Source organism: Centropristis striata, chromosome 10 (genome assembly GCF_030273125.1).
Source record: "Centropristis striata isolate RG_2023a ecotype Rhode Island chromosome 10, C.striata_1.0, whole genome shotgun sequence".
Lineage (NCBI taxonomy): Eukaryota > Metazoa > Chordata > Actinopteri > Perciformes > Serranidae > Centropristis > Centropristis striata.
The window spans coordinates 27,571,703-27,597,102 of NC_081526.1; the positions used below are offsets into that span (position 1 = coordinate 27,571,703).

Below are 25,400 nucleotides of genomic sequence, written 5' to 3' on the forward strand. Positions count from 1 at the left end.
TTCTTGATTACTTGATTAGGTGAGGCTAGAGGAGATCAAGCAATGGAACATTTTAGAGGGAACACACACTGGCTGATCTGTGACACAGCAGATGGATTTCCCCAAGTTTTATACAAGAACCTTTCCATCCCATTGGCTGTTTGTATAGGACTTTAATGTTCTGCTAATGTCTTCTAATATTTCTATTAAGTATGTTCACACTGTAATAGTTCTGTGATAAGAATATATAAAATAGTAAATCCAGCAGTAATGAAAACCATTAATTTCCCTTTATTTTAAAAAGTCAAACTGTATGGTAAAGGAGAAAGGAAAAACAATGCTTTCATGGTTCTGTTACACAAGATGTAGAGAACAATTAAAGTTCATTTTATGATGCATTGGAACCACGGCCATTGCTGTTTGAAATGGCACGCCTCCACCGCCAATAATGGAGACAGAATCTGAAAACTGGCAAAAAAAAATTCAAAGTTGTCACATAATTGGCAGAAATGTAAAATGTGGTTACAAAAACTGTTTGCCTTTAGGAGGACAGGGATATCATGGCTACACAGATGGACCTCTGGCAAGTTCCATGACTGAATACAATAGCTGTGAAATATGCCTCCAAACTGGCTAATTTTAAAGGGAACCATCTGTCAAATAGTCCCCCCTTTGTTACATGAAAGGGAATTGGATCTATTTAGCTAAATGTGGCACTGTGACCGTCTCCTGAAGGACTTTAAAGAAGAGTACAGGTATTGATTCAGACAGAAAACATGTTGAAAATTAAAATATTAAAGCCCTTACATTACAGTTGAACTAGTTAGTAGGAGGTAGGGAATAGAGAAGGAAAAAAAAACAAGATACAGACTTTTTTTAACAAGTCCTTCTACTGCATCTGGTGCTATGTTAATGAAAAAAAAAAATACAAATCAAGATGGAAGCTATAGCTAGAGGTCCTCAGTCTGCCTCCTCGTCCTCAGACTCAGACTCTGAGGAAAAAAAAAAGAAAACATCTGTCAGCACTGCGTTCAAACATGAATGCACATTAAGTATTACCGCCATGTCATTTTCACCCTCTGAACCCCAAGCAGTTTCAGGGTGATTTTGCTCCCGTCACATTTGACTCACTCTGGCCTCAATTTTACTGCAATATAAAAGTCCTGTATATCACCTGTATAGCCACCTCTATGGTAAGAGCATAATCATGGCTAGAAGGACGGAGAACTGAAAATTTTTTTTTGAGCAGTATAAACTAATTATCATGCCACGAATCATACAAAGAAAACAATTTATTTCAAAATCCCCTCGACCTTCTCTCCCTCAGCAATTGATAAAAAAAAAGACCATTAAGTACTTGCCTTCCTCTGCGTTCTTGAGCCATTCAACAAACTTTTTCATCTGTTCCAGGAAAACGCTCTTTCCTTTGGCAACATGGGCTTCATGGTACCACTTCAGAATTGCCTCCTCGCTCAAGACATCAGCTTTTAGAAGAAACGAACACAAACATTTGGGGGGGAATCATATTCAACACAATGCCAACAGCACAAATGTTTCAGCAGGTGCTTGAAAAACAAATGTCGCCAGGCAGGTTGACAACATCAATCAAGACAAACTTTTGGCTGTAATCTCTGGCCATCTGGCATCTTTCTCACACGGCTTCATAGTTTCTCACTATAAAACTTGCTTTTTCCCACAATTGTGAGTATGGGGGAAATGAGCTCCATGGACACAAACAACTTACCTTTGTAGAGCAGCACAACAATTTTCTGGAAGGCCTTCATGAAGTGGATGTTGTCATAACAGTACTCCTGGATCTTCAGCAGGAGGGTAAGTTCAGAGAGACCCTGGGAGGTAAAAGCCTTTAACAGTGGGCTGTATTGCTGCGAAAAAATAAAACAGAAAAAATTTGACTTGATGACAGGAAATAATAATATAATAAATAATATCCTTTTACTTTTCTGGTGAAACGGTTTTGGGCTATTATATCAATGATCTTTTCGTCCAAGTTCAAATCTTACACTAGCCTGGATTTTTTAACCCTTTAATAAACTGCAATAACAAGAGTGATATCCATGTTTCTATAGCTCTCTTGTTTCTGAGTTAATTGCCATGACATCCACAGAGTCAAATAAGAGCAAAGCTGTATAGCAGAAGCCGTGTTTCCATTAAAATTCTTAGTGAAAATTTGAAATGTCTCATTAAAGAAAATGTCAATTAGGGACGTTTCCATCAACTGGTTTAGGGAGAATATTCAAAGCTGCATAAACGTACTTTGGTCAGAAGATGGCAGGGTAAAGTATTGCTGTAGACTAATCTGTTAGTAAACAGTAGTAGAAGTAGAGATTGAGCGGGACAGAAAAAACAACAAAAATAGAAGTTGCTAACCAGATAACTTTGGCCACCCACAAGAGAAAATGGAAGAATTCTGGGCAACTTATAATTCATTTTCATTGTCTGTTTGACCGGCAGAGCAGAAAACAGCTGATCAGTCATGAGTTAAATGTTCCCTACGTCAGAACTTATTCAGAAAAAGTGTTCCCTTCTCCTGTTTAATTGCATTAACTATTTTCTTTTATAAAAGACAAATAACACCCCAAGTGAGCGAAAATACTTTCATGCACATTTTCAAGCTTTTCTCATGCAAATCTTCAAAATGTGCATAAAAATGAGTTGATAGAAACACGACTAGAGATGTCACCTTTAAAAGTTTGATGGCTTGTTCTGTGACCAGCTCCTCCTTCTTGTTCCACTCCACAGAGCTCATTACACTGGCCCAAATTAGTCCAATCATCGTCTGCTCAGAGATGTTGTTCTTCTTGATTTCCTCTCGGACGTAGATGATGATCTGCAAGATGCCGGGCCCACACATGGAACACACATTATTGACAAAGTGGGGCAAACTAGGGCTAGTATGTGCTGAGGCTTATTGCTCATCAAATCCTGCAGAAGTCTAAGGTATGAGAACCCTGGCAGGATACAGAGGCCTGCAGGAGCAGATAACATGTTGAGGTTGAGTGGATTTCCCCAACATGTCATTGAATCATTTTCTCCAGCCCTCCTCAAGACAAACGGGGACAGAGGTTAGGGAAGAGAGCAATCTTAAGTGTCACCCTCAGTGGTGTGATAAACAAAATGGGAATCGGTTGTTGTGAGAGCAGCTGAAAAAACTAATGAGGCTTACATCTTTGAGGGGGTCCCCACGAGACATCTGCTCCTCCAGCTCTTTCTGCAGCTCCTTGCGAGCACCTATGGACTGCTGGTTTCTGGCAAAGTCTGAAAGCTCCTTGAGCCCGGCGTCTGTGAAGTACTTCGAGAAGTGCTCACAACTACGCTTGTTGGCAGGGAACAGCTCCTGAAAAAAAGCACACAATCAAATATTGAGGCAGACCCTGTTTAGCCAGACAAGCCTTCTTTAGCAATTAAGGAGCCTTTGTTCATTAATTGCCTGAGTACTGGATGCCACAATAGCTTGGAACTGCTAAAGGCATGCAGATTATGAATCTTATTTTCATCAAACAACCTTAAATAGGGTCATGAGTCCTTACTGCACTAGGAAGCATAATGCGTCATCTTAGCCTTATAAAGACTTTGTATGAGAGAGGTCATTCTCACCATGAGCCTGCTGTCCATGCCAACCTTTCGGAGACTGGCAGAAACAGAGTTGATGTCCTTTTCAGAAAGCCAGGATTTGAAGAGTTTTACAGCAAAGCACGCTGAAACACCTGAACAAATGTATAAAAATATGAGTCAGCTGTTGCTAACAGACCTGCCAGGATAAAGATAGGCCCAAGTAATACATTGACAAACAACTCCACAGGATGCGATTAGATTTAGATTTAACTGGAACAATGCCTAAAATAAGAAGGATGCAGTCAACTAAATTTGTTTGGTCCCTAGGTGTATTAGACGTGCGTGTGTGTGTGTGTGTGTGTGTGTGGGAACAACAGTTCCCTTCCCTGGATCTTAAGGTTTTAAGGGTCTTGATACATCAAGCCATTGGGACCAACTCTAGCCATCCAAGAGGTTTTCAATACTGGCTGACAACATCAGTCTACGCAAAGAAAAATACATTGTCACCCATAAAGTTGGAATACATTTTTTTGTACCTCTTTCCAGTAAATTATTGTGACAATGTGATTTATTCTTGACAGATTAAGTGTATATCTTCTCAAAACTGTATTAATCAATCTTCCAAACATATCTCAATGAAAAGGAAACCACAATTAACAGAGGATTGTGTCTGAAAAACTTATTATTCCAACTTTAAGGATGACTGTGTATAACAGTGCCATCTGCATCTTATTTTCAAACATTATCATTTTATACCCTAAGCTTGCAACAAGACTATTTAAACATTTACACAAATTATGGGTATTTTTCTTTTTCCATAATGCTGGGGGTTCAGCGTTTACTTTTTGAATTAAAAATACAGACTAACTCAAGTGGGTGTAAGATGAAACTTTTGACTTGAAGTGATGTTAGGCAAAGCATGGAAGTTTGCACGTGTTAGCACATTTCAGTGCTAACTCATTTGTGCAAAATAACTGGTTATTGTGTTTTCTTCAGTTATACAGCTGTATAATATTAAATGATGTATATTACAATCATTGCAAAAATAAATATTTTAAAACATTGTAAAATATACAGCATTATGTTCTTACACTTACAGTTTAATTCACATCAGTTATGTTAATTGAGACCCATAGGATTCAATAATCCGTGATTGATCATGCCATTTCTAGGCTCTAAGTGGGCCTGTTTGTATAGTTATTTTTTAAGATTATTTTGGGGGATTTCTGCCTTTATTGCATAGTACAATAAAATATCCAGCCTGCTGCAGTATAAGTTGAGCCTCAGTACATGGTGGGCAGACTCTACCAGATGGTGCCCCATAGGCCTTTTTTTTTGTCCGTGTATTGTTTTACATCCACTACGGACGCCTCTAAATACGACAGCTCATTTGGTGTTGACTCCCAGCAGAAGTACCTCCACTTCACAAGTTTTTTTTGTTTCTTTATAAACATTTGCAGTCCGGTTGTCGACCCTCTTTAGACTTTTGTTTGGGCTTTCTTGTCCCCATTCTCAAAACTTTCATTTTCATTTTCTTGTGTGTCCATGGCCCTGTAGTCTCATGCTGGATGTACAGTATATTTTTGCAAATGAGGATCATCTGGCAAACCCTATTAACTTATGAGTACAACAGGATTCACCATTATAAGAACACAGGTAAGGACAATGCACCGGTTTAGGAAAACCTCCATGAATCTGACTAATGGCCCCTTTACGGCACTAGAGCATAACAGCCGAAAGCAAAAAAAAAATCTAGCCAGCATTAAATGCACAAAAAAAGATTTTTAAGAGTACAAGTGATATCATTCATCACCTCTCACATTAACCAGCTCATTTGGAAGAATAACATTTCATGAAATGTATAAACAAATTTGATTCCCTTAATTGTATAATGAAAAAATCCTGAGTTATTTTGCATTTTATATGCTTGACGTACCTTTCTAAGATGCCACTGAAATGTGATATGACTTCGGGGCTCTACTGCATTTCCATTATATATAACTAACTGTAATAAATTGGTTGTTTCATTGCTTAATTATGACTACACACTATTTTGGATGGGAAATTGTAAGCTATCCAGTATGCAGCTATTTTAACAACAGACTAACAAGGATTTTACTCCTTATATCTAAATATTTTAAAGTGTGCAGATTCATTAACTGTTCCTGGGGCAATGTCTGGGTACTGTCTCATCCCTCAGCCATAGACCAATAACTGTAAAGCATTGAGGTGCATTTTTAAAGACAGATGTTGAGATGGAGAGGAAAAGCAAAAGCAATGCAGAATACTGTTTTTGAGAATAACAAAATGCAGATACTAGAAACATAAAATTCATATTGTTTTTCAAGATTAACTGAAAACCCTTCACATTAAAATTATTCATTCTCATTGCTTCTACTTCTACCTGCAAAACAACAAAACTAGGCACGCCTTAGGGGCAGAAAAGTAAGTACCTTCTTTGACAAGGTTCTCATTGAAGAGGCTGCTGAGAATGGCTGCGGAGAGATTGCCGTTGGCCAGCAGAATTCCTGTTAGCATGGCTAGCTTGTTGCGCTCAGACTCTGTGAAGCCCTTGAGAAACAGCAGCAGCTGCCAAAGAGCAAAGATATAAGGACAATCCTTTAGGCTGAATTGAGTCAGACATGCATTAAAAGTTTGTTTTTACAATGTTCAGTTAGAATAATATGGTCATGAATTCAGAAATTTGACCTTGACAGGTGCTATCTGCTCCTGTCAAGATGCCTTTAGCAGAAAACCAACCTTTTTAATCTCCTCCTCAAACCCTTTCTCCAAGTATTTGTAACGCCTGATGAGCTTGTTAAAGACCTAAAGCAAACACAAAACATGTTTCATTACTTGTTATAACTGAAAAAGTTGATTCTTAAATTCCCTATGATCACTGTGGAATTTAAACAGGAACTTAATGGCTTTCACCTGGGCGTATGCCTGCATGGTCTCCATGTCCTCCTGTGCTTTGAAGAGACAGAACTCAGTGCAGGCTACGTCATCCGCCAAGGTACCCCCTGGGGCTGAAAAGAAACACATTACATTTTGTGACTGAGTCTCTTTTATACATAGTTCCTGGTTGATAACTGGGATGACCATTGATGTTGTTTCTTAACATTTAAGGGATAGACTGAATTGTAAAAAGTGTTTGATACTTTATAACTCCAATTACGTTAAACTTTGTAAGATTGTGTTTACAATTGCATAAAACTAAAGAACATAAAAGTTGTCCTGGGTATTATCAATCTCAGGACACATATCAGCTGTACAACATATGAAACAAATACGAAAAGGAGTCCTTCCTCTTACCCAGCATTCCACCAGCCACCACGATGTCGAACAGGGTCTCAGCATAGCGTCGGTAGTCAAGCTTGGCACCAGAGGCATCAAGGAACTTGGTGACAGCTTCCAAATCAGTGCCAGATTGATTCAGACCTTGTACGATGCTTTCCTGAAACTGGGAAGGGTCAAACCTCTCCTTTTCATCTGTTGAAATGATAGAATCATTACTTAAGGTTATTTCTACAACTTATGACTTTCTAAAAGACGTGTCCAAAGAAACCCTTACATCAATTATCTTCCTTGCTCAAGTCATTTAAAGTAAATGCATTTGCACAACATACAACGGACACATTTCTTCAGTATGCAAAATGGCAATTATAATGTTTTGAATATCAACCATTACAATTATATCCCTGTGTCTGTGAGTGTGCACAGGTAAGACTATGGGAGAAAAAGTATGTAAAGGTAAAAGGTGACAGACAGTCAAGCAGATGTTCTTTGTGAAACCTGATGAAAACCTAACTACTTGTTTGATAAAATTACAAGACTTCACAATCCAAACAAGATAGCTTTAAAACTAGTGTCCTTAAAGTTTCTTACCTCTTTTTCGGGTTTTGAAACGCTGGCCTGTAAGCGTAGGCTTCTGCTGCCTTTGATTACTCATAAAAGACACTCTGGAAGACAAAGGGGAAAATAAATAAGGTCAAGACTAGGACATATGAATTCAATTATTTTCTTTTCCTTCCCGACATATGGTGGCCATGTAATAATATTTGACTGTGTAAGAATAATCTGTTTTTCTGTCTCTGTGCATGGGGGTCACTATCTGATTGACTAGGTCACTATCTATCCCTGCGTAATTCATTAACTCTTCTATAATCTTTGTGATTATATACTCTTACTCTAAACACACAGAAACACAGAAAGTTTAGGCAGATCAAATAAATGTATTTAAAGTAATCATAGTTTTAAAACAATATTAGTACATGATCATTGTATCAAAAGCATCTCACATGATTAATCTATAAATGCAAAGAGAGAGGGCGCACACACACACAGTTAGTGAAGTACGCATGCATAGATAGTGACCTAGTCAATCAGATAGTGACCCCCATGCACAGAGACAGAAAATAGAGACAGAATAATATTTTCCATTTATCCTTTATTTATTTCTCAAGGAATCAGTGAAGGCAACCCCTCATTTACAATTATGTCGACAGTACAGAGAAAACACAAAACAGAGTACAGAGAAAACACAAAAGAGCACAGACAAAACACATGCAAAAACATTAAAAACAGTTACAGTGAAGGCAGAGTTATTGGTCATCATAGTTTTAAACTGTCCCATAGTTATAATTGTGTTGAGTTTGAGTGAATGTTGTAAGATGTTCCAGGTAGATGCAGCAGAAAAATTGAAAGCAGTTTATCCACATTCAGCATTAGTCCGGGGAACATTGAGCATTAAACAATCACTAGAGCGTGTGGGATAATTACTATGTGATCAGTTTAGTAAAGTGCTGAGGTATGGTGGCATGTCACCTATCAAGACTTTATAAATGAAAAGGAACCAATGCATGTCTCGTTAACAGATTACTCTTACACCTGCTAGGCATACATTACTCATGCCACCATAACACAAACTGTGTATCATAGCAACAGATTTGGCCGTTCGGCTAACGTTACCATTGTTCTCTGTTACGATGCGAATCTAGCACACGACGTCAGTTAACGCTATTATTTTTGATTAATAGTGATTTAAAAAGGCTTACAATGGCATAACGTTACATTGTGACACAAACGAGTTAAAATATGAAGGCCGTGGATGGCTGACTTCAGCCAACACCGGCTAACGGTTAGCGCACAGTGCTAGGTTAGCTAACGGTGAACTACATCCAAAGAGCCTGACGCAATGCCACAGTTGAGCTTAAACATATGGCCGCCGCCTAAATACGTTGCACAAAACCAAACAACAACTCACCGAAAACCTCTTTCTGAGCAAAAACGGTCCGTGAAATAAAAAATAATACCACTGGACTCCACTAACGTGAAATCAGTTGCAGGGGAGAGGAAATTGTAGACGCAACAACGCATGCGCAGTAGGACTCAATGGATGTGGGTCATTACACTTGTGTGGGGAGAGTGAAGTTCACACACTGTGGAAAACTGACAAACTGTGTCCGAATAACATAACTGTGATACATATAGCAGCGGAATTATTACTTAATGTAATTATGTTACACTTGCTCTCTGCCCGTTGTGTAGAATGCTGTACTATAACGCCAATCCGTGTAATTAACCCCCCCGTACAGTACCATGTCATTGTTTTGTAAGCGGGTCAGTGAACTGAGGATGTTTCACCCCTCAGAAAACTGCAACACAGTCCGTTTTCTGGCCGTCAGAAATGAGTTTACCCCTTGCTATTGACATACCAAACTGACCCAGAGATGGTATCATTAAATAATGGGTCAACAAGTCGTTGCTATCTAGCATTAAGACACAGGAGGGGGATGTTGTGCTGTCGGGTGGACGGTGTGTCTGTCTGTAGGATGAAGGGAAAACTTTAATGTTGCGTTACCATTCACCTCGTAAATCCTAGTTTTGATTCCAGAAACTACTCCAAACATTGTCCTCCCTTGGTTGGCGAAAAAAACAATAGATGCCTATTATTTATGCGATATGGGATAACCAAAATATATAAAAAATCTTTACTTCAACATACGTTAACAGTCCATTCATTAATCCATCCATCCACCCCACACACACACCATGAGTTATTCATTCATTTCCCATAAAGTCCACCACCTGGACCAAAACAGAAGTATCTTTAATAAAACTCGAACTCTTTCAGTTCACTGTGTTTTCTAGTAGCCTAGTTCTTCTAGTTTTCTATTGTTACTTAGTTTACTGATCCTTTTTTTTGGTTTGACCTAACAATCATCAATTTTGTTGATACGGTTATAGAGGAAAACGATTACTATTACTATTACTATTACCATTACTAAATTATAATTAAACTAAGGGAAACAGGCTTCAGCTTGAGCGGCCGTTTTCCGCTTGGTCCTAGTGCCTGAAATTCTCTATTGGACGGTAAAAACTGCAGGGGACAAAAACGGCCTTTTGTAAAAGTGCAGGGGACATGTCCCCTGTGTCCCCTCCCAAAAAAATCACGCCCGTGACCACAATGGGTCTCCTGATGAGCGCTTCATGTGGCACAAAAAAATAAATCTCAACAATTCCGACCATTTTGAAGGCACTTGAAGGCATCACAACCCCACCTCCCCTCCCTGCGCTGGAGGTGAGGGGACGCTGGACTAGCCCAGAGACGCCGCTCAGCCACTCCCTACGCCCGGCGGACCCTGCACTCTCAAGTCCATCCAGAGCTCCATTCAAAGTGCTGAGATCCAGATGAGAGCCACGTTCAGCCTCATCCAGCACAGCAGACACGAGTTAAGGTAAAGGCAGCGGGGACGGGCTTCAGGAGCCACTCCACACTTGGAGAACCACCTCTGGGATCCTACTTTTGTCCGCAGAGTGGATTTAGGACGAGAGGAAGCAACTCTTGCAGAGATAAAGAGGCAAGTTTGACATCTTCTGTAATCTACATTGTTTCTGAAAATGGTCTTTGGTTTCATATCGTTTGGGCAGAATTAGTTACACTGTTGCACTCGCTGCAACTTTTCCCTAAAGTTAACTTTGCATTGTCTTAAGACCGTCTGCTTCCCAACTCATTCATTCCTCTTCACTCCGTGCAGGAGGGGGTTGGGATTTTTTTTTTGTTTATCTTTCTTTTTCTTTGTGCATGGATTTTAAGGCTTGAAGGATACAACTGTTAAGACTAAGTATATCCGAGTTCAGTTTCGCTGTTGATCTCTTTATAAACTCAATATAAGGCTCGTTTATTAGTAATGCTAATTAGAAGTGTGGCCGCTAATTGTATACATCTGCGGGTCAGAGCCCCATCTTTGTCATTCAAGTGAGTCAAACCGCTGCATACCCCGTGGCACAGGACACCAGCAAATGTGTCAGAACTCCCTTTAGAGTTCAGTGTTTTCAGAATACTTCTATCATCACACAACTGAACAATGTGTGAATCGAAAGCTCTCTTTGAAATGGGCGTTTTCGTCAGTTATGCAGGGCTAAATGAAAACACTAAACTCTGACCTTCACATTGGGAAGTAAAATCATCCTATTAAATTAAAAATGATATCCTAACATTATGTACCCTATGATCTACGGATACACTCGGATCTATGTTACACAGAAAAAGATCAATGTCAGCTTTAAACTGACTGAAGGTGGGTTTACCCTCCAGTACGCCCCTGGTTTTAAGAGATCTTAATGCTGCTGGCTGGAATAAATTACTGCACAGCATGGACTGCATGAATAAAACTATTCACCTCTCTGAGAAACATCCCAAAGAAACTTCTTGTCAGAGTTTGACCTGCTTTCTTTCTGCTGGGATCCCCTGTGGGATCCAGCCTGGAAGTTATAAAATCAAACGAGGAGAGAGGAATGCCTTATGGGAAGAAAAAAACTGTAGTAGATGTAGGAAAAAGCTACATCACTCTACAGTATTAAAATACACTGTGGTTACATTAGGCAAAGACAGACTTAATCATTTTACCATAGTTGAAATGCTGCTGTAAAGTCACCATGTATGCATGTTTTTATTACTGTAGAATCGAATGCGTCTGCAGTTTTTAATTGGAAACGGCAACAGTGGTAGGTTTTTAAATCTGAGTCAAGGCTTCCAGAAACTGATGATTATACTCAGTCTAAACATGAGTTTTACCTTGAGTCACCTTTTCTTGTTGTGCAAACTCACAGTCGTGTTGTGCTTTAAATGTTCTGTTGCTTATCTGTTTTGAAGAAATATTGTTTCTATGCTTGGCACTTCTTTGAATCCTGCAGTTTTTTTAACTCCTAATTCCATTTGTGAACTTGAAATCCCAAGAGGATCAGATCAGATAAGAACTTTTTTTGTCTTACTCTGTCTTTCTCTTCGTGGTTTTCCACAAATATGTCCCGCCTCTGTTGGCCAGAGTCTCAGTCGGGAAGCCAGATGGGAACTTTATTACCCGCACTGATCAAACAAACAGTGATGTAAGACAACTGTGAAAAGGTAGTGTGTGTGGTAAGCCTTCAGAGTTGCACAGAAACTCCTGGAAAAAGTAACAACTATTTAGCACAGACTTGGAAGACGTCAGCGCGTGGGACTGTTGGCTTCTCCAGTAGCTCTCCACAGTGTGAGCTTGTTGGCCGGCCTGCTCTGAGTTGCACCAGTGTTTTTTTTAATGTGCCAAAAACCTCTTCATAAACACTGTCGGGTGAGATGCAGTGGTCTAATGTGGTGTGTATCGCGGACCAAAGTCCTCCAGCCAGTGCCATGGTGATGAATAGTGTTTGCACTTGTCTGCCCGTGCAGCTTAGCGTAGTGAGGCGTGTGTCTTGTGTTAGCCCTGCATCAATAGAGGGGGGACACATGTGCAGCCCCACTGACTGGACCACGAAAAGCCTTCAGCAGCCTCTGTTACAGGAGGATTTTCTGGAGCCATGAAGCATCAAAAGTCCTGTCAATGATATGTTGTTGCAGCTCCAATTCAGTGATCAGGAATCCCACATTGTACAAGTCCACTTTCCTTACAAAGAACTTTCCCCTGTGCCGTTTGATTCAGAACATTTTCCACCCATTCAACTTAACTGCTCCAACTCTACATCTTTAGTCTTCCCTGTGGAGCTAGGGTAATAACGCTGTACATTTTCATTCAGCTCACTGTCGCTTTGTTAAGTCCTCTACAGCTGCTTTCTCCATTCACTTATGGCGAACCAAGCCAGACCAAGTGTTTGACTGCCTGTTGTGCAGAAGACGCCAGAGCTGCTAATGCAGAGCAGTCTGGGGAACATTTGAGTGTAGTCATGTACTATAATAATACAGTGAAAAATTGTAACCTTGCTGGGCTCTCCTGTGTGTATTTATTTGACAGCTGATAAGTGGTGAAGCCACTTTAGAGCTATTGTAACTCGTAAAGTGCAACAGCTTGGACCCAGAGGATTGAAAAGAAGACTGTTGACCATATTAATTGTGCAAACTAGAAAATCCATAGGCAGGGTTTTTATGTCAAGCGCCACCCTGTCTTTCATTCTAAAGCTTTACAAGTGGACTGTGTGCATTGGTATGAGCATGCTTTATGCTCTGTAAGTAATGGCATTTTACATGATTAAGCTTGACGGTGTCTTTGCACACTTATGTCCCATTGCTTTTGAAAACAAGGGGAAATAAAGACATATTAATCTGCTCCATTTGTTAAAATAAATAAATGCATAATTGAGTGAGTCATTACACAACTTTTCGCCATTGGCCTTGACTAGCTGCTGTAATGTGGGTTGTAAGGTTTGCACAGTTGTTAGATTACTTAGCAACATTTGCCAAAATGGCGCCAAAATTTTGGTAGACTGCATCCAGAAGACATTAAAACTTGTTTTAAAAAACTGTAGCGGTGTTTCCAATAAAGTCAAAGCAAATTCGGAAGCAAAATTTTGAAATGTTGCAGAAAATGCTCATTAGGGACAATTCCATCCAACTGGTTTAGAGCAAGTAATCATATTTTCTTCAGAAGATGGCAGTGTAATGTATTGCTGTAGGCTTATCTATCGGTAAACAGAAGTAGAGATTACGTGAGAGAGAAAACAGTAGAAGAGACTGTACCAATATAGGGAAAACAACAAAAGAGAGGTTGCTAATCAGACAATTTTAGCCACCCATGAGAGAAAATGGATAGAAGTCTTTAGGAACTGGATTTAATTGGCCACCTTATAATTATTCTTTCATATCAGCCCGTCTCAACCAGCAGAGCGAAAACAGCTGATCAGTCATGTGAATTAAATGTTTGCTACGTCAGAATTTATTGACAAAAAGCATTTCCACCACCCATTAAATGCATTCTGAAAGAAACTCTCTTGAGAGTTGTACATGTGCAGTACGGATTGGGCAGGAGGAACAGATCAGGCACAGAAATGTTGCCTAAACCTGGTTGGTGCATAACCATTTCCAGCTGAGCACTCCTTAAATCAGCAATAAGCACAAAACCCAAATACAGAAATCTCTCCTGTGACATTACCAAAACCTTCCAACTTGGGCAGAATATTTCGTGATCATGTAGATCCCCAATGCTCATAGTAAGAAGCTAATAAAAAGGGCCTTTAAAGCTAACCCATCCAAGAGTTGTCCCTATCAGTCATCTGCTCTCGTCTGTATGCTTGGTGGATTAATTATGTCATGGTTGTTTGATCCTTTGTCATTTTGATTGCCAGCTGTAGGTCTATGTTTCCTAAATCTACCAGTGTCCCTGCTGTTTGAGCTGTATTGTAAATAAAGTAGACTGTTTGTTTGGCTTACAGGTTTATGTTTAACTAGGCTGGAAGGTTGTGTGGCACGGAAACTCCATTCGACTCACTAATGTGTGCACTTTTGACAGAAGATGGAAATGATCAAATCAGCAGTCGTTATGTGAAAGCTGTTCCGAGAGCTTTTCTTCTTGTTCAGTCTTTTTAAGTGCGCCTAGAAGTGGAGTGCCAGTTTGTGTGTGTGTGCCATCCTGCTTGCTCGCTCATTCACACACACAGACAGACCTGCACCTGGAGCGGTGTTGAGGACTCTGGATTCCAGGTCACTTTCTCAGACAGCAGCTCGCTCTCTGCCCCTCTAAAACCTCTGTCCTTTCTGTTGTGGCCTGCTCTCTGGCACAGCCCCATGTCCCGCTGCTGCTCCATTAGGGAGGGCTTTAATCTCCATCATTGCCAGCAGCCTGTGATGTTGTGACTATCCCGCCCCCCTCCCCGACAAGGCCGACTCGATCTGCGGGGAATTTTACAGACCATTACGCTGCATAATGCCTTTTTATTATCATTTGTTTGCACATAGACGCCTCTGTGTTCTCAAACAACCGCTACCAAGGTAGAATGACGCCAATCATCTCTCAGTGTAGCTCACACAATACCCCGCTGGCTTTCTCACGGACCACATGTCATTGCAGACTGCAAGCTTGCTTTGTTGATCATGATGAAAATATTGGCTGTTTTCAAAAATGATAGCCACTCTGAGCTGACAACAGCTAGTTTATTGGCTTTTCATATTTTCACGGTGTGTTTTTGCTTGCATGTGAACGGCTGCCCTGCACGGCCATTGGCCTTTGGTGGAGTGACTTTTCTCCTTGCTAAAGGACAAAAAAGAACACGTGGCCTCAGTCTAGAGCCTGTAAATAATATATGTACATTTAATGTGTTTTTTCATGTTGTCCTCCTCATAGCTTGATCTAGCTGAGAAATCTAGGTCAATCTCAGCGACAGGAAGCAAAGTGTGTCTCATCATATTGGTGATGACATGCATTGAAATCCCACGTCCAGCCCACTGATCACATAAAATCTCTCGCTCATGTTTTATTTTTCTGTTGAGCAACTCTGCTCTTCTAAATACAGCACTTTAATCTATGGGAATTATAGGTCAAACTCCAATTTAAGATTAATTCTGGGACTTGTACTGTATGTAGGATGAAAGCAGTGACTCAATAGTGTCCTTCTCCTGACATTCAAGGTGTGCTTTGGGTGATTGTGCCAGCAGGCTGCATGTTGCGTGACATCTGAGGGAGAGGGGGAGGGTTGTTTAGTGCCACCAGCAGGTATTATGTTGACTTTATATTGCTGATAGCAGATGATGACTAATGGCAGTTGTACTGGGAAGTCCTAGCAAAACGTAATTATAATGGAAGGCCACTGAAACACAGATCCAGCCATATGAAAGATGTTTTTTTTCATAGAATCTAATGACTTTGATGCATAAGGTCAGCATTTAATGTGCCAAACTAAATGATGTGTAAACTCCCAATCTGACACTCACAGGCAGAGTGCCAGGCTGGTTTTTGGAAAGCACCCTGCAAAGGTGACATGCGTCCAGACGAGGGTATTTGACCATAAGTTTTGCTCCATCACCGATTCATGAGATTTAGATTTGAGATTAATTGCAGCTAAACCATGTGGGCGCATGTGATGCTTACCTACTAAACACGCATCAAAGAGATTTTATCAATCTCTCTGATGCATTTTGCATCAGAGAGATTGATAAAGCGGGACACTTCTAATCCAGTTTCTAGGAGTTATTCTCCAACGGTTCATACTAGGGTCACTTCCATTCAGACTGATAAAATGACTGCACTTCAAACATATCTGAAAATTAAAATAACAGCAGGTTCTCTTTGATTTTCATGTCTACACTGAAGCAAACCACAAAAAAACTGTTTACCCACTTATATTCCTCCTCTCTCCACCACTCAGCAGTGAGGATAATCCCTAGAGTTTAATCAAGGCTGTCAGGTTTTCTCTCATTCTCCCCCTTTGGATCCAGTACAACAGTTAACAGCAGGCAGCAACTCTTATTAATGGGATTGTGTCACTGGCTGCCTAGAAGCCAGTTCCAAATCTGGGGTAGTGGGTTATCAGCAGAGGAGCTGAGGGCACGCAGCATCCAGTCTGCAGACACATGCAATATGTTGTTGGTCAGGACGGCACGGCCACTCAGGCAACATGGACACATACTGCTCCCCCCCCCTCGCCCCCAGGTCACAGGAGGCCTCAGCATCTGTTTTCACTGAGGAGCAGGCTACAGTATGTCCTTTAAACTCCTGTTTGGTCACACCAGAGACTAGACTCAGCACAGTCACTGTAGCATGCCCGTGCATTTACAGTCAGGCTTTACGGTCGCAGTAGCTGGCAGGACTCAACAATTAGATCACCCAGGGCGAGTAAAAAGCCTCAAGTGGTGAAAAAGAATTAAACACATTATTTTTTTCTGGAGTTGATGATGGAAGCAGCCAAGGAAAGAGCCATCCCGCTTCCTTCTCATCTCTTTTCAGAGATATGTGCATTAGACAAAGTTTGAGCTGATGCACAAGTGAGCCAGAGTTCAGTTGTGTGGCATGAGAGCATTGACCCACTTGCCCAACAACACTAGCAGTATACCCAGTCTGCCTAGTTAACTACTCTGCAGTAATTAGTTTGACCAGTATTGATTGTGGCGGGCTAATACAACCATTAGCTGATGCTTTGGATGGCCAATATGAAGTGAGGGTCATTTAATGGTTTGTGTATTCACATGAAAGGCACACGAATGTTTGATTAAAATTAGATTTAATTTAAAATGTAATGTAATACTCTACTGTGAGTACCTGTAGAGTGCCGTAGCAAAGCAGCATCATGAAGCTTTATAGATAACATATGTTGTGAGATTGGAGCAGGTGATCGCTGTTTTTCATCCCTCCAGAGAATCCACAACCATGTGAAAAGGAAATAAGTTGATTTTGAAACTGTGCTGCAGACAAGCAAAGCAGCTGGTAGACATGAGCCGTCGCTGGGAATGTTTTGGCTCAATGCCATCAGAGCGACACATTGCACTAGTCGGCTGGCACAAAGTAACAGAGCTCACTGGACTATGGGTTATCAAGTAAGCAAATATTTCTCCCCTCTGCTTTGTACATGTCTCAGTCGACATTTAGCTGTTAGCGCCATTTTTAAATGTCTTAATTGCAAAAGGACATCAATCATTTTTCAGCATTCTTCCTCCATGGTCTCAGCCCACCTTTCAAAGATTTGTACGGAGTGTGAGAGTGAGTGGTTTTGGAACTTGACTCTTGCCTCCCACTAAGAGCCAGGCAACTTCTTTATGGGCCAATAACATTGTGCCCTGCAGGGGAACAGAAGCCAGGGGAAAAGTGAAGTGGAAGTCGAGGCAGGGAATCCATTTCTTTTTTTTACAGGAATGCCATGCTGCTGCTGAAAGTTGATTTTGACAGCTGATAGAGGGTTCTGTCTCGGAGACAAAGCGAGGAGTTTGTGCTAAATGTTAGAGCTCTGAGTGGTTCTACGTGGCTGTCAGCCAAGTGTTTTCAGATCACATACTCTATTATCCCATGATCCAGTTGTTTAATCCCCAAACACGAACTTCACACGCCACATCTGTGGCTGCATTATCAGATATTTGTGTGAAATTAATCTCCGGAACATTTATTTCCCCCCCGAGGAGTGTCATGTGTGAGCTAATCTGGGGCTTCTTCTCATTTCCATTCACAGCACTGTTTTATGTAGTGAAAACCATCTGAAGCATCACATTTTAATTCTTTATTCCTAGTGTGTGCGTCTGGTTATGCAGAAAGACATCTGTACCAAGAGAGCAATGAACAATAGATGACCACATGGCCTCATCTGTTAGCCTGTTGTGGACAGCCTGTGACAACAGCAGACATTAGGTTTTTAGTACAGCAAAGCCCTGTATCAAGGCCCTGAATGTATCCTAGGCCCCTCTTTTATCTCCGGCCCTATAGCATTGGGATTACTGTCCCAAAGGAGATGGCGGGCAGCACAGGACTGAAAACTGCCAGCCCCAGCAGTGTCTTTGTCACAGTGCACTCCAGCTCAGATCCTTTACCGGCCGACAAATATTATAATGCCGCAACAAGCGAGAGGAGTGCAGGAAAAAGCTATGAAGAGGTTTACTGTTTTTTGGGGGGGGGGGGCATTTCTTTGATTTATAAGAAGCCCTGGAACAGGAGCAGATTCCAGCTGAGCAGACACTGAGAGGTCAAGGGCAAAGTTCCGTAGTTATGTAAGAGCCTATGGGACATTCTCACATGCAATGGGACTGAATAGCCAATGAAAAGGCCCCACTCCTCCCCTAGAGTCAAACCACTGCTGTACAAACATGTCCAACCCGGAGTTTATTTGCATTGGCTAAGTTTGGGACTGTTTATGTTCTGATCAGAGAATGCCTCTGACAAAACTAAGCCAGAGACCTCACAAATAATGGGCAACAAATGTGAAATTATTACCTAATGGGTGTGATAAGGTGATACATTGTTTGAACCAGCATTTCTCACTAAAGCACAAGGTGTATATCCTTGCAGTCCAAACCAATCGTTTTTTTAATTCACCATAAATCAGACAAAGCTGACTTTTAGAAGATATTTTAAATCAGGCATTGTATATATCTATGTTGTGTTGCTGGTCGTTTTCTTCTTCTGACTTTGCTGGCTCTTTCTTGATCAGCATGATGTTGTTGTTTGCATTGTGACATTAAAGCACGGGGTTACCGGGAGAACCCTGGGAGTATTTAAACAAAAAAAGGGAACAAAGGAGGACTGGCATATGGGTGTCCGGACTGGCACACTTAAATGTACACAGAAAAGTTACATAAACTTCCTTAAACTGGTTCACGGAAAACACAAAATCAGAAGAATAGGCTGAATTATAGTTTATTCATCAGCCATTTCTTTTCTTAAGTATGTTATTTGACAATTACCTGTCTTCCACTGTGTAAGAACTTGGGAGACTGTCCAATCAGGCAGTCAATCCCTTTAGTGCCTTGGCCATGAAGAAAGTAAAAAAACTTGAAATCAAAAGTCCCAAACCCACTACATAACATATTTTGGTGTCATCAAAGTAATGTGATTTGGTGGTGACCTATTCCAATTTTTACCATTTTGAGCTCTTGCAGCCTCTTTGGTATCTAATTTGAAGTAATTTTTCAATGCTCCATTTTATTAAAGGAAATTGCCAGTGCATTAAAGTATCATACCCAGTTTGGTACCCAGCCATAGTGTGTTTGCACAATACAAACAGAGCAGTGGCCCACTCAAGCAAACATTGCTCTGTAGTGCTACTGGTAGTCAAATTCTCTACATGGTACTTTTTTGATGTACAGTATGTGTAATGTATCTCTTCCTTTCTCTGTATTTGTGTCCAGGGGGGGACACCTGCAGCCAAGATGGAGGTGAAGACGTCACTTCTAGACAACATGATCGGGGTTGGCGACATGGTCCTCCTAGAACCCCTGTCTGAAGACACATTCATCGAGAACCTGAAGAACCGCTTTGACCACAATGAGATCTACGTAAGTCTACGGATTGTATCAGTTTAGCCAAACCCCATTTAAGCAGCAGTGTAAAAACGTTGTGTTGTGTGTTAGAGTCTTCGGCTCCGCTAAGGAAACACATACAGATACTTTTCATAACTCTATTGTTCTTTCATTCCCTCACTCATTATAGTCTTGGCCACAGATACAGAGACCACAGTAACCAACCGATCAATAAATCACATCACCGAGGAATGTAGATGATGCCTCTTTAAATGAGGCATGAAATCCAGAGCTCAGGGACAAGAAGGGACTTGCTGGCTATCTGTAGAACAACGGGGGTTGTTGAACTATCATCCCCGCGTCAGACAATTGGTTCTGGGCTTTGTCGTCTCTGCAGGTCGGCTGCTCTAGATGTCAGCCAAGATGATTACAGCTCCGCTCTGGTTGCTGTTGGCTTACAGGGCTCAGGGCCCAAGGGATGATGTCACTTCATATAGCGGGCGATTGCCTTAGCGGCACGCTGGATATTTTGCCGAGATGCAGCCCACATCCTGCTGAGGATTGGGAATGGTGTTTGCACATTTCAGATGCCCTCAATTTTCTGTCCTAAACTTTAAGCTCAGAGCTTTTTATTTCCTGTGTGGTGCTGACCTAAATGTTCTGGAACTTGTTGTGCACACAGTTGTGCCTTTTTTAAAAGTCTTTAGGTAATATAGCACTCCTCCAAGAGGTGCAAAAGTCTAATATTCTGGTATTGCCTTTTTAGTTTGGCACTGTCTGTCAAGTGAAAGTGAAAATGGCATCTTCATGGAAAGGTAAATCACATCGTTTGAAGTCCATAATGGAAGCTTTTTGGTGGCATAAGCTGTGCCTCAAGAGTGATGACCAGGCAAAGCACTGAAGCCTGTACTTATCCAATAAATCTGTGGTGTACAACCCTTGCATGTGAATGTATTTTTCCCTCATGTGGCATCATTCCTTACAAATGGCCCCAACCCCCACCCCGAACTATCATATGACAGCTCAGAGCAGAAGAAACATGGCTTTGTTTTCCAGGGGGACAGTGCATCATGTATCCAATAACTCTGTGGAAAATCAAAGAGAATAAAAATCACCCTGGTAACTGATGCCCTGCTTCTTATGTTCGACTTTTCCTCTTTTACTGAGCGAGAAGAATCAGTGAGTGTTTCTCAAATTTAACTCCTGAATCCCTCTTTATGTCAATAATAAGCTTTGGCTTGTTAGTGGCATGGTTTTCGTTCTCCACACCGAATCTGTAGCAGGATAATCGGTCCCATTCTTTATACCAGATGGGTTTTCTAAAAGTGTAACTACCATCTAGTTAAGTTTTTTAATGGTTTTTCATGACAGAGAAATATATTAAGACACCTACATATGTTTAGTACATCAGTGCTGAGGTTTCAGCCTAGCCATTTGCTTTTTGCAATAACCCTAGATCCCAAAGGGCCTTTTCACACCAAGTCTTAATTTTTATATGATAAGCACCCGCCACTTTGGAAAAGCTTAATTTGAACCCTCATGTTTCCAAAGTTAGGAAAAGGCTTAAATTTTAATGTACTCCTTGAGAAATGCTTGTATTTCATCACTTCTGTAAAGTAAAAGTTAAATCTGGTAATTGGTAATGAAACAACCCCGTCACCATATTTGTTCATTGTCTTGTGCTCAGCCAGCTAAAAGCTAGTTAAGTCCTCTGTTGATCCCTTACTGTGGAAATTAGCTAGCATTGAAATATCATGATCAAAACCTACAATCTAAGTTATTATGAATAGCTGAAGTGTTCAGTTCAAATCACTAATTTTTGTTTTTCACAACTACATTGATTTAGAAACTTCAAGAGTCTGGAAATCTGCACCTTGAAGGTGATTGAAAAGTGCTTGAATTAAACTCTTAAAAGCTGTTTAAACCCTGAACAGAAGTCCTATCTACACTGTCACATATACAGATTTTGGAACTGTCATGCTAAAGTGACAGATCTTTCAACATTGCAATTAAAAAACTGAGTGACAAAGAAAAAAAGATTAATTTATGTAGCTGTTGGGAAATGATGTATCATCCAAGCAGCTATAATTTAATTAGTGAACAGATGGCTCTTTATAACAGGCAGGACAGCAGGTGTAGAAATGCAAAAGAAAGAAAAAATCCAGCAATTTCTTTTTAATAATGTGCCTACACGTGATACTTTGTTTACATTGCACACAATCGTTCTCTCTGTTACCTGTCTCCTGTACTTGAAAAGGCCTCATTCTGCCTCTGGTGGGCTATTGAACGAGAGGCTGTGGGAGGCTGTGGTGTTGCCACGGGGAAGGCCATGCTCCACTCTTGTCAGAGTGGGTTATGCAACAGCCATTACCATGGAAAGCATAGAAAAATGTTTCAGGTTGATATTTCAAAGTGCTCTCTGGGCTCTGTTTTGAGCGTAGGAGGATGATGAAGATGATGGCTGGTTGCTGGTTGGTGTTATCTGTTCAACAGGACCTGTGTGAATGTTACATAAAGGTGTTCTTTTTATGTGAAATATGAAATGGAGAAAGCAGTGGTTTATGATGTTTGGCCATGTTTGATTAAAAATCCACTGCTGACATGTTGGTCTTGCATTTTAATGGAACATTATGTAAATTAATAATACCGTTTTTTAATTGGAAGCACATAACCTAAATTGATTAATTTTATTACTGGGTTATTACTGACCCTGCCAGGGATAGGTATGGCAGTGCAAGTACTTGCACACTGGACACATGCACTTATCACACTCTCGTTCAGCATATTGACCTTTGTGGTCACTGTTTACAGCCCAAATTTTTCTTGTTTTTACTCGTCTTCAGCTTCACTTCAGGCATTGCATGCCTCGACAATGCATTAAGATCCCCAGCTGGGAAAAGCTGACAGAGGCAGAATTCCTCCGAGCCAGACTCAACAATTAGCATCCAAATCGACAGAGGGGAGGGAAAGTTGTTGGAACCAGTCGGTGTAAAAGTGCAAAAAATGTGGATTCACACTAACTATTTAATTTTCCTTCTCCCTGCAGACATACATAGGCAGTGTGGTGATCTCCATGAACCCCTACAGGTCCCTGCCCATCTTCACGCCAGACAAAGTGGAGGAGTATCGCAACAGGAACTTCTATGAACTTAGTCCACACATGTGAGTCTGCCTCCCGGGTTTCCCACAAAACCACCTTGTATCCATGCACATTTAATGCCCCGCTTAAGCGCTTAGAGTTTGACAGTGAGGTTTTTCAATTTGTTTTTTCTTTTCATGTGAAATCCTTTTTTGTTGCTGTAACAAAGAACTGGTGAGAATGGCACTTCACAAGTGTTTTCAAGGCTTTGTTAGTCCGAATGTTTTGAAGCAGGAGCCGTCATCTGTCTGTTGAAGATACAGCGCAGTGCAAACCTCTGTAAGGATTATCAATTTGGAGCCAGTGATTAATGAGGATGGAGAGTTAGAGGAGGGGTTTCGAGATCAGAGGGACACTAGCTCTTGTCAGTCTGGTGCTCTTGCCGGCCATTCAGCAGCGTGGGCATGCCATCTGTCCATTGGCAACATTAAGTCAGCATCACTGTGAGCCTGCCAAGATAAAACAAAGCCCCGGCACTCGTCAATTAGCCTGCTGTGTCTCTAGGCTGCAGCAAAAACCTCCTCAGAGAGTCAGACTGAAAGAGCGAGAGTGCCCTTGTCCCAGAACAGACATACTCCCTGCAGACAAAGCAAGCTCCTTGGCTTTAGCTATACAGAGCTGACAGGACACAGTTTCAGGCAGTCTCCCCCTTTTGGGTTTTACAGTGCCTGTCTCTCTTCTCTTTTCTTTAGTGTACTACAGGGACTGCTGGTGTGTACACGGTTTTGTCACGGTCAACCAATCAGTGCACTGTTTTTAAATGAATTAATTCAACTTTTTGTGTCCCGGTTTGCCTGTTGAGTGATGATAACATAACAAGACATTTCCCATTCAAAATAGACATTCTGTTCTTGCTAGGTGCATTTGTTGACTTAAAGCTGTGCTACATGTACTGGCCGTGCTCTCAACGCAGGTCATCAGACAGACCAGCTTGCTGATTAATACCTTAAACGGAGATTTTGCACTGGAAGTGGATAAAGAAAGTCTATTATATTTTTTAGTTGGACTAATATTGTGAAAACACAGAGGCCAAAATTTCCCATGTGTTCAAAATCGATTATTCACTCCTCCGACAATAACCAAACATGTACATTGGGATAACCCAAGGATTGTTAATATTGGGGCGTTTAAACAACTTTGCTGTTTGGCAGTGGACAGGCATTTTTTAAAAAGGGTCTCTGCTCTTAACTCCATTACCACAAGATCATTTAGATAGTTACCCACGACTAAAGGTTAAATACCCAACTGTTTGTCAAGATAATTTTCATACCATACTGACATGAACTGAAAGCAGCGGCTGGCTTAGAAAAAGGCAGTGATGGATTTGTATAAGCTACACATGCAAAAACATTGCTTTGATCCTCAAAGCTGCTAACTTCAAGCTCTTGACTCAGACATGACAGATGTAAAGCTTGTCGCCATTTCAGAAAAAAAGGTTTTGGGTTATACGTATATAGTCTCAGTCACTTTTCGGGTGTCTGTCTGAGCCTTTCCAACTGATTTGGCTGAAACTTTAAAAAACAAGACTATAACTAATGAATTCAGGTTGAAGCAAGATACAATGAAATGTGTCTACCATCCATCACCTTGAAAAGTTGAACCAAAAGAATACGCAACTAGAAAACTGTCCAAACAAGCATCGTTATATAGACAGAAGCCTGCAAAGTCCTTCTCTGTTCTCAGCTTCTGCATCTCTAGTGATTAAAAACTTGGTTACATTGGCAAAAATATATGATTCCTGTGGACTGAAATGTACATCCTCTAAAAATGCTGAAAATCATCTTACCATTAGTCTGTAAGTAAAGACGATTAAGCCGTGTTTAATAGGACAGGCTCTTGTAAAAGACCTAAAATGCCAGTCAAAGGCAGATTGTTTCAACTTGCTACATAAATTGATCTTAATCCTTCAGTCAGGCCATCTGGACCAAGCTTTGTGGCTTTACATTGATCGGCCTCAAGTAATGTTAAACCCTTAGTCCTGTCAAATGTATCAGCTCTCAGCTCGATGTCGTTTTACACTAAACAAAATGACATTGCTGTTATTGCAGTTCATACCACCTCTTTGGCCACTCTTGGTAGCCTAGGAACCGCTAGGCTATCAAAAGTAAAAACCTATTCTTCAGCTCACACCATTTTTCTTATTTACAGTATCTTGGTGGCTAACAAATATGTTACAAATACATCGTTTGACTTTGTTAACGTTAAGCTATCACAATAGACACAAGCCTCATTTTTAGGCTACTGCTAGCATAAGATAACTGCTTCTTTTAAGCTAAAAAATGTTTTTTTTTATTTCTACATGTTAACTACACACTTAGCTCAAAATAATTATTTATTGGAGATGTTAGAAGGCTCACAACACAACTAAGTATGTTGTTACTACCTGTTTTCACAGTTTTTGATAAGCTAACGTCATGCTAACGATGAACATGTCTCAAAGCTAGCCGAGCACACAGAATGAATGCTGACTCTCTCTCTCTCTTCTTCTTCTTCTCCTCTCCTGGTAAGAAACACATTTGCATA

At 40.7% G+C, this 25,400-nt stretch overlaps 2 protein-coding genes across 5 annotated transcripts in view; one reads left to right on the forward strand and one right to left on the reverse strand.

Annotated features, from left to right (window-relative positions):
• Window positions 1-254: 254 nt before the first annotated feature.
• On the reverse strand, window positions 255-8,946 carry LOC131979108 (eIF5-mimic protein 2-A-like). The gene is made up of 12 exons (XM_059343023.1): window positions 8,819-8,946; window positions 7,441-7,514; window positions 6,868-7,044; window positions 6,487-6,581; window positions 6,313-6,378; window positions 6,006-6,141; window positions 3,595-3,704; window positions 3,164-3,334; window positions 2,681-2,827; window positions 1,724-1,862; window positions 1,341-1,463; window positions 255-971 (listed from the first exon to the last, which is right to left on the reverse strand). The coding sequence occupies exons 1-12, from the start codon at window positions 8,929-8,931 to the stop codon at window positions 940-942; spliced, it is 1,383 nt and encodes a 460-aa protein (XP_059199006.1). The 5' UTR covers window positions 8,932-8,946; the 3' UTR covers window positions 255-939.
• Window positions 8,947-10,161: 1,215 nt separating this feature from the next.
• Window positions 10,162-25,400, forward strand: part of myo1b (myosin IB) — a 73,566-nt gene continuing 58,327 nt past the window's right edge. For 2 of the 4 annotated variants that reach the window (XM_059343020.1, XM_059343021.1), the window contains exons 1-3: window positions 10,166-10,415; window positions 19,628-19,774; window positions 22,785-22,900. In XM_059343020.1, coding sequence (XP_059199003.1) covers window positions 19,649-19,774; window positions 22,785-22,900 — 242 coding nt within the window. In that variant the 5' untranslated portion in view covers window positions 10,166-10,415; window positions 19,628-19,648. Of the gene's footprint in view, window positions 10,416-19,627; window positions 19,775-22,784; window positions 22,901-25,400 lie in introns of all 4 variants that reach the window. The other 2 variants (XM_059343022.1, XM_059343019.1) reach the window with 2 other exon arrangements.

What these genes read in the sequence shown, in the direction of transcription:
- LOC131979108 (XM_059343023.1), bottom strand. Translation starts at nt 8,931, where the DNA reads ATGCGTTGTTGCGTCTACAATTTCCTCTCCCCTGCAACTGATTTCACG. An exon ending in AAGCCATCAAACTTTTAAAG is followed by an intron (nt 1,863 to 2,680) that starts GTGACATCTCTA and finishes ATTTTTTCGCAG; the next exon opens with CAATACAGCCCACTGTTAAA. An exon ending in GCTCAAGAACGCAGAGGAAG is followed by an intron (nt 972 to 1,340) that starts GCAAGTACTTAA and finishes TTTTTTCCTCAG; the next exon opens with AGTCTGAGTCTGAGGACGAG.